Source organism: Myxocyprinus asiaticus, chromosome 40 (assembly GCF_019703515.2).
Source record: "Myxocyprinus asiaticus isolate MX2 ecotype Aquarium Trade chromosome 40, UBuf_Myxa_2, whole genome shotgun sequence".
Classification (NCBI taxonomy): domain Eukaryota; kingdom Metazoa; phylum Chordata; class Actinopteri; order Cypriniformes; family Catostomidae; genus Myxocyprinus; species Myxocyprinus asiaticus.
Window position 1 is genome coordinate 38,863,994 of NC_059383.1, and position 15,345 is coordinate 38,879,338.

Consider the following 15,345-nt stretch of genomic DNA (forward strand, 5'->3'; position numbering starts at 1 on the left):
TTTCATTTTGGAGTCAGACATAACGGAAGTAAGGGCTTAAGTTTCATTAATTGAGTCAGATTAATTCAATAATCATGCATACTTTTGATTCACTAAAAATAACTGGCTCATTCGTTCAGGAATCACACTACACTGGTCATGCTGTATGTTTTTGAATCATGCATGCAGCAGCAATTAATGAAATATTACCTGTTTTCACTTTCAGTGGCACAGAAACTTGGAGAGTTGCATTTATTTCAGGGAAATACATATGCACTGTGGGAATACAAAGAGGTTCGATGGGATGTGTTTGAATCCAGATTTTATTTTGTTTTACTCTCTGAGCTAGCGCACTTATGTGGTTTGTACAGTAACATTCTATTGGCTACGCTGCTGCCATTTCGTGGTTGCAAGTGGCACTTACTTTATATTAATCCTTGTGCAACCTTCGAGACATTTTTGTCTTTTACATTTTATCATTTTGGCTGTGTTTTGATCATATTGGTGTTAATGCCAACGGCATAAATTTTGCCAAAGGTGTGTATTTTTGGGGGAATTTTGATATTTCAACCTCAGTTCCTATAATACATCTATAATACACTGTGTACACAAAATAGTTACACTCAGGACCTTCAGGATAAAAATGTCTCCATTGAAACCCATTAAAACAGCAATATTTGATCCCAGTGCCATTAAAACATAAAATCATTAACATATGATATTATGCTTTCATTCCGGAGCCCTGGCTTCAAAATTAAAAACAAAAACAAAAACAATTTTCCACCAGATGGCGCCATTTTTCTCACGTTTAGCCTATGGAGCAAATACATGCTTTTCCCCTATTTTCTGTTTGCTGTATTATAGAGCACTGCAGGACAATTGAATAAATGATGCAGATAAAATTGTGTGGGTGTGTTTTGTATGTGTGTATTGACAAATGTGTGTGTGTGTGTGTGTGTGTGTGTGTGTGTGTGTGTGTGTGTGTGTGTAAAAACAACAGTGGCATTATGTGAACAAACTGGCATTTAAAGGGTTAAAATCCTGAAAATAAATGAATATTTGGTAGTTATGATCAGGACTGATGTTGGATAAAAAAATTAACTCACTGAAAGTGGAAAATAATATTAATATATCATATTAAACCTCTGTATAACTTTTTTAAATTGACGCACAAGGGTTAAGAATCGATCATCTTCTTCATATAACTTTGAAGCAATGACATAAACCTTCACAAACTCACATACACTCAGATAAATTGTGCATACTTAGCATTAACATATTTATATTTATTAATGTGTGAGGATGTTTTTATTCCCCTTAATGATGTAGTTTACTTATAGGCTACTCCAGTTCAGTAGATGGCGGAAATGCACCATAAGGTTTTGTGCCAATAAAACAAGAGAATAAGACGCCCTACAGCTTATGCTATGGAATATTCCCATGTTCCTACGAGGGAGAAACGCTTCCAAAAACGCAGCTAAATAATATTATGTCTATATGACATAAGGTTGTTAAGATGGACTTTGTTAAAGAGGAGGGTGAAACCACTGCTGATCAAGAACCCTGCACAATGAGAACTGTAAATACAGGTTCGTGTATGTTCTTGATTCTTAATGACTGCTGAAGAACATGAAGGTAACAAATCAGATTTGGAGGCTGTCATAAGAGCTGTGTGATAGCAAATAATGAAGACACAAAGATTAAAGTAAACTGACTTATAATGCATTTAAATGGTCATAACATTGGACAGCAGCTGCTTATGATATGATAACATATCATTGAAGAATTAACTTCAAAGATCGCATCAAAGATAACATACAATCCAGAAAAGTTTATCAAGGAAAATCTTTGATGTTGGTTTGACAAGGCTTTGTCTGGAACATTAAATGCATGGGTGTCTATAGCGACACTGCAGGTATATATATATATAGTTGAAGTCAGAAGTTTACATACACCTTATCCCAAATGCATTTAAACTCAGTTTTTCACAATTCCTGACATTTAATCGTAGAAAACATTCCCTGTCTTAGGTCAGTTAGGATCACTACTTTATTTTAAGAATGTGAAATGTCAGAATAATAGTAGAGAGAATGATTTACTTCAGCTTTTATTTCTTTCATCACATTCCCAGTGGGTCAGAAGTTTACATACACTTTGTTAGTATTTGGTAGCATTGCCTTTAAATTCTTTAACTTGGGTCAAACATTTTGGGTATCCTTCCACAAGCTTCTCACAATAAGTTGCTGGAATTTTGGACCATTCCTCCAGACAGAACTGGTGTAACTGAGTCAGATTTGTAGACCTCCTTGCTCGCACACGCTTTGAAACACTATCGGATTGAGGTCAGGGCTTTGTGATGGCCACTCCAATACCTTGACTTTGTTGTCGTTAAGCCATCTTGAGGTATGCTTGGGGTCATTGTCCATTTGGAAGACCCATTTGCGACCGAGCTTTAACTTCCTGGCTGATGTCTTGAGATGTTGCTTCAATATATCCACATCATTTTCCTTCCTCATGATGCCATCTGTTTTGTGAAGTGCACCAGTCCCTCCTGCAGCAAAGTACCTCCACAACATGATGCTGCCACCCCCATGCTTCACGATTGGGATGGTGTTCTTCGGCTTGCAAGCCTCACCCTTTTTCCTCCAAACATAACAATGGTCATTATGGCCAAACGGTTAATTTTTTGTTTCATTAGACCAGAGGACATTTCTCCAAAAAGTAAGATCATTGTCCCCATGTGCACTTGCAAACTGTAGTCTGGCTTTTTTATGGTGGTTTTGGAGCAGTGGCTTCTTTGCTGGGCAGCTTTTCAGGTTATGTCGATATAGGACTCGTTTTACTGTGGATATAGATACTTGTCTACCTGTTTCCTCCAGCATCTTCACAAGGTCCTTTGCTGTTGTTCTGGGATTGATTTGCACTTTTCGTACCAAATTACATTCATCTCTAGGAGACAGAATGCATCTCCTTCCTGAGCAGTATGATGACTGCGTGGTCCCATGGTGTTTATACTTGCGTACTATTGTTTGAGATGAACGTGGTACATTCAGGTGTTTGGAAATTGCTCCCAAGGATGAATCAGACTTGTGGAGGTCCACAGTTTTTTTCTGAGGTCTTGGCTGATTTCTTTTGATTTTCCCATGATGTCAAGTAAAGAGGCACTGAGTTTGAAGGTAGGCCTTAAAATACATCCACAGGTACACCTCCAATTCAGTACACCTCCTATCAGAAGCTAATTGTCTATAATTTTCTGGAATTTTCCAAGCTGTTAAAGGCACAGTTAACTTAGTGTATGTAAACATCTGACCCAGTAGAATTGTGATATAGTCAATTAAAAGTGAAACAATCTGTCTGTAAACAATTGTTGGAAAAATTACTCATGTCATGCACAAAGTAGATGTTCTAAACGACTTGCCAAAACTATAGTTTGCTAATATTAAATCTGTGAAGTGGTTAAAAAATGAGTTTTAATAACTTCAACCTAAGTGTATGTAAACTTCTCACTTCAACTATGTATATATGAAAAATAGTTGTACAGAATGCCCAGATAATGTCATATTTTCAAGACAATCAGAACGTAACATAATAGAATAGAATACATTCTGGTATATTTTGATGTTTTATTTTTCATAAATGGTATATAAAAGAGATAATGCAACAAATATAGAACAGGATTCATTACTTCGGCAGTGAAATTTCACGAGACACAACTGGCTGTCAAACACATATTGAGCAACACATAAGAACTTTATAACAGGCACTTTTTGAGTCTAAATAGAACCACGACTTAAATAATTTCAGTAGTACACCCAAATGGCAATAGCCAAATCATACTGTTCATGTGTTAAACTCACTATAGTTTACATCCACGTTGCTTCTTTGTCAAATAGCAATGTCAAATGTAAATCAAGTCAATCATTGAAACATCAGCACCATCTTGAATAAGAAATAGCATGTATAATATGTATGTGTGCATGCATACGGTATATTTATTATTCACCATGGTTGCTCAGAAACTCAAGGTGATAAAGTAGTTATTTTTATGAATATACTAATTTATCTTGTAATAAACAAAGAAATATAAATCCTGTGATAGTGAACTTATATTTATATGAAATAATAGATTTATGGATAAAAATATGATTTATGATATATAAAAATATGATTTATGGAAGCGCTTAAAAAGCGACATTATTACACATCTCAGGTCTTTAATGACCCTATACACTTTTGGTAATGAAGCAGTTATAAATATATATATATATATACACCGATCAGCCACAACATTAAAACCACTTGCCTAATATTGTGTAGGTCCCTCTCGTGCCACCAAAACAGCGCCAACCCGTATCTCAGAATAGCATTCAGTGATGATATTCTTTTTACCACAATTGTACAGAGTGGTTATCTGAGTTACTGTAGACTTTCAGTTTGAACCAGTCTGGCCATTCTCTGTTGACCTCTCTCATCAACGAAGCGTTTCCATCCACAGAACTGACGCTCACTGGATGTTTTTTGTTTTTGGCACCATTCTGAGTAAATTCTAGAGACTGTTGTGTGTGAAAATCCCAGAAATACTCAAACCAGCCCGTCTGGCACCAACAATCATCCATGCAATTATCTAATCAGCCATTTGTGTGGCAGCAGTGCATAAGATCATGCAGATACAGGTCAGGAGCTTCAGTTAATGTTCACATCAACCATCAGAATGGGGAAAAATGTGATCTCAGTGATTTGGAGCGTGGCATGATTGTTGGGGCCAGACGGGCTGGTTTGAGTATTTCTGGGATTTTCACACACAACAGTCTCTAGAATTTACTCAGAATGGTGCCAAAAACAAAAAACATCCAGTGAGCGCCAGTTCTGTGGACGGAAACGCCTTGTTGATGAGAGAGGTCAACAGAGAATGGCCAGACTGGTTCAAACTGACAAAGTCTATGGTAACTCAGATAACCACTCTGTACAATTGTGGTGAGAAGAATATAATCTCAGAATGCTATTCTGAGATGCAGGTTGGCGCTGTTTTGGCGGCACGAGGGGGACCTACACAATATTAGGCAGGTGGTTTTAATGTTGTGGCTGATCGGTGTGTGTGTGTGTGTGTGTGTGTGTGTGTGTGTATGTGTATATATATATTATATATTTGCAATTTTGCCTTTTTATGTTACATTATTCAAAAAGAAAGGCTTAGGAACACTAAAGAGGTGTGGGCAGAACTCCAAAAAATGGATGAGCTACAGGGGGTGGAGGTTTGAAGGACTGTGCTGGGTTTGGCAGGAGGAGTTAGACTTAAGAATTTTGGCCATGGTTTAGGCATTTTGAAGATGAAAAAACTGTACAATAACAGTATGCTGGCTTTGTCAAAGTCACCATAATATATAACTGATCTCTGTTACTTCCTGATAGTAAATGGAGGTTTATTTATTTCATTTAGTTCTGCATTTTTCACACTTGAATTGAATGTTGACCATTTAATATGTTCCTTTCAGACCTGTTGGAAGTCAATGAAGTGGAGGACAAACCCAATCATCTCGTAACTGTAGAAAAGTCTTTTACTTTCTCTGAGACTGAAGAGAATTTCTCACAAAAATGTGATAAAAAAAAAAGACAGAGAAAGTGTTTCACATGCCCTGAGTGTGAAAAAATGTTCACACGTAAAGGAGACCTTAATAGGCATCTACGAATCCACACCGGAGAGAAGCCTTTCACATGCCTTCAGTGTGGAAAGAGTTTCACATTGGCTGACAGTCTCAAAAAGCATGAGCGCTCTCACTCCGGAGAAAGGTCATTTGACTGCGACCAGTGTGGAAAAACATTTATTTTGCCTTCGCACTTAAAAAGACACCTTATAATTCATGCAAATTTGAAGCCTTACTTGTGTTCTTCATGTGGAAAAAGTTTTTCACAGCTGGACTGTTTGAAAAAGCACCAGAAAACACATAGCGGTGTGAGAGCTCACATATGCTTTGAGTGTGGGAATACTTTTATTACAGCCGACACCTTGAAACGACACCAAAGAATTCATACTGGAGAAAAACCCTACATATGCTCACACTGTGGAAAGAGTTTCACTCAATCCGGACACCTGAAACAACATGAGAGAGTGCATTCTGGAGAGAAACCATACTACTGCTCTTTTTGTGGGCGGAGCTTCAGTACATCGAGGAATCTACCGGCTCATATAAAAAAACATTTTCCAGATATGTCACAGTAAGCAAACTTCATCTTAAAGGCAAATGCATTTAAAGGGATAGTTTGTGCAAAAAAATGAAAATCCCGTCATCACTTACCCTCTTTTTGTTTTAAACCTGTATAACTTAAGCCTAGAGTATACTTCGGTTAGACGCAGGCGTCTGACAGTACACGTGATGCAAATGTCATTGTCAGCAGAGTGCTCAGGCATTGAACGTGTGCGGCCCGATTTTTCTAACCGCGAATACTCCAAACACGCCTGGAATTATTTGCACTAGTTGGTGGTTCCACAAGGTGGCAACACTCACAGTTGAGCTGTTGCTGTCACGAAGAAGTGCTAAAAGAAGATGTAATTGCCACTAAACAACAGGAGACGAAGGTGGAAACAACAACAGTGGATGTGCACATCAAGAGCGCACGTGTACCTGCATTTGTATAACTTGAGTCTGAAAGAATTTAAAGACATTTATGGGTCTAAACTCCTGAAGAGAAATAGTCCAGTGTATCATAGCAGTCGTAGCACACATGCACTGTGTATACGCACACAGTCAAATTAAGTATACTTTAAAAGGCTAGCGTTCAACTTTACACAGGCGCTAAGTGTTTGCGTCAAAACTGAAGTATACTCTGGGCTTTAGTCCACATCTACACTAATACAGTTTCATTTAAAAATGCATTTATTTTGCTATTTTATGCCGCTCATCCACACTAAAACAGCGTTTTCCTCCACCAAAAACAGAGTGCTTCCAAATGCTCTCTATTAACGCATACTTTGCAAGATGATGTTTGAAAACAAAAAGTGGAGTTTTCAAACAATAATGGATTCGTAGAAAATGGATATGACTTTAAAATTGCCTTTTCCTCCTTCAAAAATGGAGCGTTTTGAAAACATGCTCCATAATCACATACTTTGGAATATGATGATGTTAGAAAACTAAAACGAAAAAAGATTAGTGTGCATGGGGCCTGGGTAGCTCAGCGAGTATTGACGCTGACTACCACCCCTAGAGTCGATAGTGCGAATCCAGGTCTCCTAAGCAACCAAATTGGCCCGGTTGCTAGGTAGGGTAGAGTCACATGGGGTAACCTCCTCGTGGTCGCTATAATGTGGTTCTCGCTCTCGGTGGGGCGTTTGGTGAGTTGTGCGTGGATGCTGCGGAGAATAGCGTGAAGCCTCCACATGTGCTAGGTCTCCACGGTAACGCGCTCAACAAGTCACGTGATGCGCGGCTTGACGGTCTCCGATGCAGAGGCAACTGAGATTCATCCTCCGCCACCCGGATTGAGGCGAGTCATTACACCACCACGAGGACTTAAAGCACATTGGGAATTGGGCATTCCAAATTAGGGAGAAAAAAAAAAGATTAGTGTGCATGTGGCCTTTAAGGTTGCCACCCGTCCAGGATTTTCCAGGATCGTCCTGGAGATGCAAAATGTCCCGGAATTTCAGTATTTTCCTGACGCATATGAACCCTTGTTTATAAGCACACTAAGGAGAATCAAAAGCATTCTCATATGAATCATAAGAAAGTCAGAACACTTTTAGTGAACCATTTATTTAGATCATTGAGATCGAGATTTTTTACTTTTGTGTGAACAATCTTTTAAACTTTAGTCTACTTACTAATGCTTTAATGTTTTGGAAAACGTCCAAAAAAAATAAAGTCCTTTCTTTTACTGTAAGATCTCAGTTTCAAAATGCCTAGCTGTAAAAAAAAAAAAAATAATAATAATAATAATAAAATAAATAAAAATAAAAAAGAAGCCTATTTTTGAGATTTACACATTTAAATTTCATACCAAATTTCCATCAAATTGAATTTTGTGATCTTTATCGAAATTAAATTAGTAAAAAAATGTAATATCTAAAAAAACGTTCACTTAATTTTGTTAAAGATTATGCAGTTCAATCTGATGGAAATTTTTAATGAAATTGAAATGTGTACATTTTGAAATGCGTACTGTAAATGTTTTTTAGAGAATGTTTATGTACATTTATTTGTTTTCCTTTGGTTTGAATGTACAAATGTTTTATTTTTTAAACTTCATACATAACTTTAGACTTTATACATGCATATTTATACATTTTAAAACATTTAAATGTTCAGTGCGAACCATAAACTCAAGACTAATTTAATTTCATAACAAAATTCCATCAAATTGAATTTAGTAATCATTAATATTTAAATTTTTATTAATTTATGTTTGTTAAAAATTACACAATTTTAATGGAATTTTGTTATGAAATTGAAATGTGTCTTTTAAAAATAGGCTAAAATATGATGTTATTGTTTGATTGAATTGTATGCTATAAATATGGTAATTTCCATATCAAACAAGGAGTAAACAATCATGTTTTATTTCTTGTATGATGGCCAGCAGTACGTTTTTCAGTCATTGATCAGGTGGCAATACTTTGGAAAACGATGTTTGGAAATGAAAACAGAATGTTCAAACTTAGTGCAGGAAAACACCATTCTGGTGTGGATGAGAGTTGTAATCGCAAAATGTATGTTTCCAAATGAAAAAGTACTTTGCCTTACTTTCTTCTGTAGAACACAAAAAAAACAAAACAATGTTAGGCAAATATTTATCCCAGTCACTATTCATTTTCAAAGCCTCTAAAGTATGGAATCTACTTTTAAGTCACGGTTTAAAAATGTTTTCTTTTTGTTTTTGCATTCGCCTTTGAGTCTGGAAAATGATAATGAGGACATATACTCTGAAATGCTTGCAGTATGTGTCTAATGTCCTTCATTAGTGGAGTTTTAACCTTGATATGTGTGCATGTACTGAAGGTATGTTGTAGTAATTTTCAAATTTTTGTCATTTCTACTAAATGTTTTATTTAATTGTGAAGCACTTTGGTCAGCTCTGTTGTTTTAAATGTGCTATATAAATAAAGTTGTGTTCATTTAATATCTCTCTCTCTCTCTCTCTATATATATGTATATATTACAGCTGAAACGATTAGTCGACGCACTGTGAGGGAATTATAATGCAAAAATACCAAATAAGTAAATACAGAATCACACTCGTTGTGGAATAAGTGGAGGCGGAGCTCTTTAAAGGAAACACCCTGGTGTTATATCTGTAGTGCAGTTATATTTAATGTGTTGTAGGTTTATTAAAGTTCAAATAATATGTGGTGGCTGGTGGAGTTCAGGGCGCCCACTTGCCCACCTCGTGCTGCCACTGGCAAGATGCCGCCGGGGTGGGGGGGGGGGTGTTGTGGCAAGATGCCCATGTCGCCTATGCCTAAAGCCGCCACTGCCTACATGACATAATATCACATAATCAGAAACCATCAAAGACCATAAATAGTGAAACAATGCTCGATTGCACCACAGCAATCGCCTGAAAACATCGTCGCTTGCAGGAACCTAAAATGCGGGGGAATATTCCCATCTTTAAGTGAAGGAGAGGAATTACTCCAGGTGTAACATCTTAAGTTTGCATGATATAATATTGTAAAGATGGAGTTTATTAAAGAGGAGAATGAGAACAAGAGTGATCCAGAACACTGCAGAATTAAAAATGAAGATATAAAAATGTAAATTCTGCTTTTATTTACTCACCCTCATGATGTTGCAAAACCTGCATGTCTTTTTTTCACAAAATGAGAGGTTAGGTGGAATGTTAGGGACTGACAGCGTCATTCAACATTCACTTTAATTGTTTGGAAAAAGATACAATGAAAGTGAATGGTGACTGAGGCAAACATTATGCCTAACATCTCATTTTGTGTTCTGTGAAAGTCAAAGTTTGGTGGCTGTTAACACAAACTTCTAGTAGGTATGCTGTCGAACCTATAATAAACCTTGTCGAATCGCTTACAGGTCCAACCTATAATAATAATATTTAAAAAAATTAATTGTAATATATTTAGCAGATATCTTTGAGATGTTTAGCAAATGTTAATAGACCTTATTCACACTAGCGTCATCTTTGATTTTTAATGGGAATGACAACGAGGCTGTGAGGGATAGATTTACCATCTCTTCAATGGCACGAACGGTATAAAGCTGTATAAAGCTCCTAGATCACATCTGATTTTCCACAACTCATCTTGTCTGGAGTTCTTTGTATACTGAATGTTCTTGGACAGACATTTTATCAATGTTTTGTCTGCGGAACGATGCAAAAACACTAAACTGCAGCACAGCCCATTGAAGAGACCATAAGTCTATCCCTCACAGCCCAAAAATCAATGATGCCAGGAGGGCCTGGGTATTTCAGCGAGTATTGACACTGACTACCACCACTGGAGTCACGAGTTCGAATCCCAGGGCGTGCTGAGTGACTCCAGCCAGGTCTTCTAAGCAACCAAATTGACTCGGTTGCTAGGGAGGGTAGAGTCACATGGGGTAACCTCCTCGTGGTCACGATTAGTGGTTCTCGCTCTCAATGGGGCGTGTGGTAAGTTGTGTCTGGATTGCGGAGAGTAGCATGAGCCTCCACATGCTGTGAGTCTCCGCGGTGTCATGCACAACAAGCCACATGATAAGTGGTCAAGTAATATACGGTCAAATATGAAAAAGCATTGCCTAAAATCACCAAATGAGCAAAGTTCATATTCATGTGAACACTCAAGTGGACTCAGCGTGTTGGTTTATATTTAAATAGATGTTTCCTCTCATAACGTGGACAAATACACCCAAGGTGGCATACTGTAAGTTGAATTTTATGGAATCTCTCTGCAATGAAATGCATGTAAAATGTCTGTTATGCATTTGTTGATTAGCAAGATGATAAACATTAAATTTAAATAATGATATTGCTTTGCCTCCATCTAATTATGAAGCATTCTGTATCTTGTGCTCATCGTTAGAATACCTTTGAGAATATATCTCTGTATTTAGTTATGGAAATATTTTGACATTGCTTTAAATGTAGTTGTTTAGTTATATCATTATCATTATTAACCATTTGAGCTTACTGATCCATTCCAAAAATCAAGAAACTAATCTCTAAATCTGCCGTTTTATCAACGTGTAAGGAATTAATTGGAGTATCTAAATCTGAGAATTTATACATGAAAATTAAGCCTTTATTTCTTTTAATCTGATGTCAGTTATAGGCTGTGCTATTACATAGTCATAAAAGCCAGTGTTTTTTAACAGTATGGGTCACGACCCAATTTTGTGTATTTTATAAAATGTATTTTTTTTCCCTGTTTGATTAACCGAAATTGCTAAGAGCAAATGCACTCTATTTTCTTTCTTCAACCGATGATAAAGATGCAGGTGTGTAGTATGAAAACATTCCCAGACACTATGGCTGAGTTTGGAATGGCATACTACCATACTGCTCTTCTTGGGCAGGTTTAAGGGGGCATCGATTTTTCTTGACCCCACCATTCCCCTTATTACCATGTTTTCTGCCAAATACTACACACCAAATAGTTACTGCATTTATTAGGCTTGCTACTGAGTCACATTCATATGGTATCACCTTCAAAATAAGTAAAAAGATTTCAGAATCCTTCTGTTTTGTCCTGGATAATACCAAGTCTCCAGTTTCAACAATACAATATCTGTGTAGGCTTGTTTTTTGGCAGAAGCTTGTGTTTGTGTTTGTAAGGGTGCAGGACACAGACCTCAAAGCATCATTTAAGTGATATTTTATTTGAGTTCAACTGGGATACAGATTTTATCAGCTCCAATATACTTTTTTCTTTACAAGCATGATTTAAGAGTCCACGTGTTAAATTTGTAGAATGTTGTTTGTTAGTCTGTGTAATAATCATTTTGGTCATAAAAAGCTAAGAATTCTACAGATATAGTAAATAAAGTATAATGTGGTTTTGAAAGTGCTTTTGAGTTCTGGAACAATAAAGTTTAAAAACTATTTACACGATAAGAGACTGTAATGTAACAGCTTTAGGTTCCACAACCGCCATGCATGCAGTCTGTGAACCGTTATACAGTAAACGAAGAAGACGCATAACAAGTGAAGAAGTGTTTGTAAACAGGTTTAACATCTGAAGTCTCCATTATATAATACAGTAAATATGGAGTTTATTAAAGAGGAGAGTGACAACATGAGTGATCCAGAACACTGCAGAATTAAAAATGAAGATACTGAAGAACAAACAGGTTAGTGTCTGTTCTTGATCCTTTATTAATGACTGATGAAGAACATGAAGGTGACAAACATTAACAACAGAAACGTAACGTGAGTATGGAGTTATACTTGTGCCACAATTCTGCACGCACAAATTAATATTTTGAGCGCACAAAAAAAGTTCTGCGTGCGCAAGATTTTTTTGAGCATGCAAAAAGGTATTTTGCACGTAGAAGGAGAAAGCAACATTTAAGAATTCTGAGCAAATTCACATTCAAATAAACTTTATTCAAGCGCAAAATTGATTTTCGTTTGCTCAATATGAATTCATCTTTGCAAGAAAATACATTGCTTTACAAAACTGAGTTTAAGCACGTGCAAAATACCTTTTAGTGTGCTCAAAATATCACCTTGCACATGTAGAATATTTGTTGTGCGCTCAGATATCATCTTGTGCATGCAGAATTTTTTTTAATGTGCACAAAATATCATCTTGCCCATGCAGAAATGTTTTTGTGCGCTCAAAATTTCATCTTGCACGTGCAGAAATATGTGGGGGGGGTTTTTTTGCACTCAAAATATCATCTGCATGCATGCAGAAAATTAGTTTGCACTCAAAATATCATCTTGCACATGCAGAAATTATTTTTTTTTGCACTCAAAATATCATCTTGCGTGCAGAAAATTTTTTGTGCGCTCTTCTTGTGCGTGCAGAATTTTTTTTGCACTCAAAATATCATCTTGCCCTTGCAGAAATGTTTTTGTGCGCACAAAATATCATCTTGTGCATGCAGAACATTTTTTGTTTTTGCACTCAAAATATCATCATGCACATGCAAAAAATGTTTATTTATTTTGTGCTCACAATTTCATCTTGCACGTGCAGAATTTATTTATTTATTTATTTATTTTTGCACTCAAAATATCTTGTACGTGCAAAAAATTTGTTTGCACTCAAAATATTATCTTGCACATGCAGAATTGTATTTGTTTTTTTTGTTTGTTTTTTTTTTTGCTCAAAATGTCATCTTGCAGACATTTTTGTGATTTATGATTGATGAGCAAGCAATGTAAAAAAAAAATAATAAAAAAAATACATATTCCAGATATAAACACATCAAATAGACATCTGGGTTATGTAGGTGTGCTATCAGGGTGCTATCCATTAGGGCTGGGTAATGATACAGATTTCCCGATTCGATTCCAATTCACAAACTCTCTCTCCGCTAATGCTTTTAATTATGAAGGGACCTTCAAACTGAACCTTCTAGGTGAAAAAAATTGTCAAGAAGGTGTGCACATCCAAAACCCAAGTTGGGCTCAGGTGCAGGACAAAAAAAAATGTTAACAAGCGTCAAAAAAGGGGTGAAAATAAAGCTCCAAACTTTAATACAAAAAGGCAACGTTTCGAACAGTTAGGTTTTCATCAGGCACAGTCACCATGTTAAATGAAGTACAGCTTTTATAGACACAGGTGATGACATCATTGACTGATTAGCTGCCCACAGGAAGTCATGTGACAAGTGAAAAAAGTCATTGCATTTGAACAATTATCTTGATATCTTCAATCGACACAAAACGTTTGTAAAGACACATATCTCTATGTCAGACATATTTTAACCCCGATGCCATGGGGTTACTTTAGATTTGTTTACACACTTGCAATGGCCAAACATATTTGGAATTACACAGATGTGCAACTGAATAAATCTGGAGCAATTTATATACAGTATAACGCTTTCAGCGCACATCAGCGCGTGCACAAACCGAACTCAGAGCACAGCTGTTCTGTATAGTGCATACTGTACATTATCAAAGCACGAGATGGAATTAAATTCATGTGCATTGAGCACAGAACTGCACTGAGAATGATGTAACACCGTATTAGTATCCTCATGTGTGTTCAGAGTATGTGTATTATTATATCAGTGCAGAGCATGTACGATACTCGTAAACATCTGCGGTTCTGTATTTCAGAGCATGCTCAAAAGTGAAACTGTCATTGGTCAGTGGCTAACTTCTGAAGAGAGCATGAATGGTCAGGTGAGGTGAAAACAGACTAGGAAAGAGCTTGTGATTTAGTCTATCATCCGTAGACACAGCCTATAATGAAAATGATCAATCTGCTATTTTACCTGGCTGACACCTTCTGTTTGCTAGCTCACTAATACCACAGACGGTTATGTTTAATTAATTATGAGAGGCGGAAATCATGATTGCGATTAAAATACGATTAATTGTGCAGCCCAAATGCCGACTGCTTAATGGATTAAACTATCTATTATTCTGTGTGCACGCCATGTTTAGAATACATTAGGTTTATTGTACATTTCTTACAGGTCTATTATTTTCTGTCCGACAGCTATTTATTTACATAGTAACCGTTATTGGTTAACATATTTAACCGAACAGCTGTCATATTAGATCAATTGCTAATACACGTCATGAAATTCACGAGACGTTTCAGCACATTTTTTTTCCCCGTAGATTTGACTTACCTGTTCATTATTTTCATGTCCTGACTGTTTTAATATTTTAAGAAACTTTTACTTGGTGATTTCCATTTAAAACAGGCTGATATGGTTGCTCTATTGGTCCTGCACTATTGCCTGTATTCGCTAACGTTAATTCAGTGAATGCGTGTCATGCTCTATATTTAATGTACAATTATTATAATGCAAGGCGAGCACGTCGCAGATAAATGCCCCTTTTTCAGCATAATTTAGCTTCGGATATGGAATAGATTAAGTATTTTTTTGGACTGTTTTCTGAAGTTTTCTTACGTTTAAGACTAGTCGACTAGTGTAAATTTTCATTTAAACGTCAATGTGAAATTAGTCGTTCCACACATCCCTATCCAAAACTGTACGGTCAAACATAGGCCCCATTTACACCTTGCATTAACATGCATTTCATATCCGGATAGTATCTGGACATTCTTTAGCTGGATTGCATTTACACCTTGCATTCAAATGTGTCTCCACTGTCATCGGATAGAGATCAGATCAAAATAACCAGCGCAAAATGGAAAATGCTACTTACATACTACATTAGAGCCTGTGGTAACTGAAGATTCTTCGTCTTTTAGCGAATTTTAAAAAAATT

At 36.5% G+C, this 15,345-nt stretch overlaps 2 protein-coding genes across 3 annotated transcripts in view; both read left to right on the forward strand.

Annotated features, from left to right (window-relative positions):
* Window positions 1–1,398: 1,398 nt before the first annotated feature.
* si:ch211-241b2.4 (C2H2-type zinc finger protein) lies at window positions 1,399–9,093 on the forward strand. Its single transcript, XM_051681002.1, has 2 exons — window positions 1,399–1,568; window positions 5,472–9,093. The coding sequence occupies exons 1-2, from the start codon at window positions 1,496–1,498 to the stop codon at window positions 6,194–6,196; spliced, it is 798 nt and encodes a 265-aa protein (XP_051536962.1). The 5' UTR covers window positions 1,399–1,495; the 3' UTR covers window positions 6,197–9,093.
* A 3,051-nt stretch (window positions 9,094–12,144) lies between these two features.
* The window catches only part of LOC127430853 (gastrula zinc finger protein XlCGF57.1-like), a 32,189-nt gene continuing 28,988 nt past the window's right edge, over window positions 12,145–15,345 (forward strand). The window contains exon 1 of one of the 2 annotated variants that reach the window (XM_051680974.1): window positions 12,145–12,272. In XM_051680974.1, coding sequence (XP_051536934.1) covers window positions 12,188–12,272 — 85 coding nt within the window. In that variant the 5' untranslated portion in view covers window positions 12,145–12,187. The remainder of the gene's footprint in view (window positions 12,273–15,345) is intronic. The other variant, XM_051680976.1, reaches the window with a different exon arrangement.

Excerpts from the sequence above, each read along its gene's own strand:
- si:ch211-241b2.4 (XM_051681002.1), top strand. The coding sequence starts at position 1,496 with ATGGACTTTGTTAAAGAGGAGGGTGAAACCACTGCTGATCAAGAACCC. Across the intron at positions 1,569-5,471 it reads AATGAGAACTGTAAATACAG|ACCTGTTGGAAGTCAATGAA; the intron begins GTTCGTGTATGT and ends TGTTCCTTTCAG.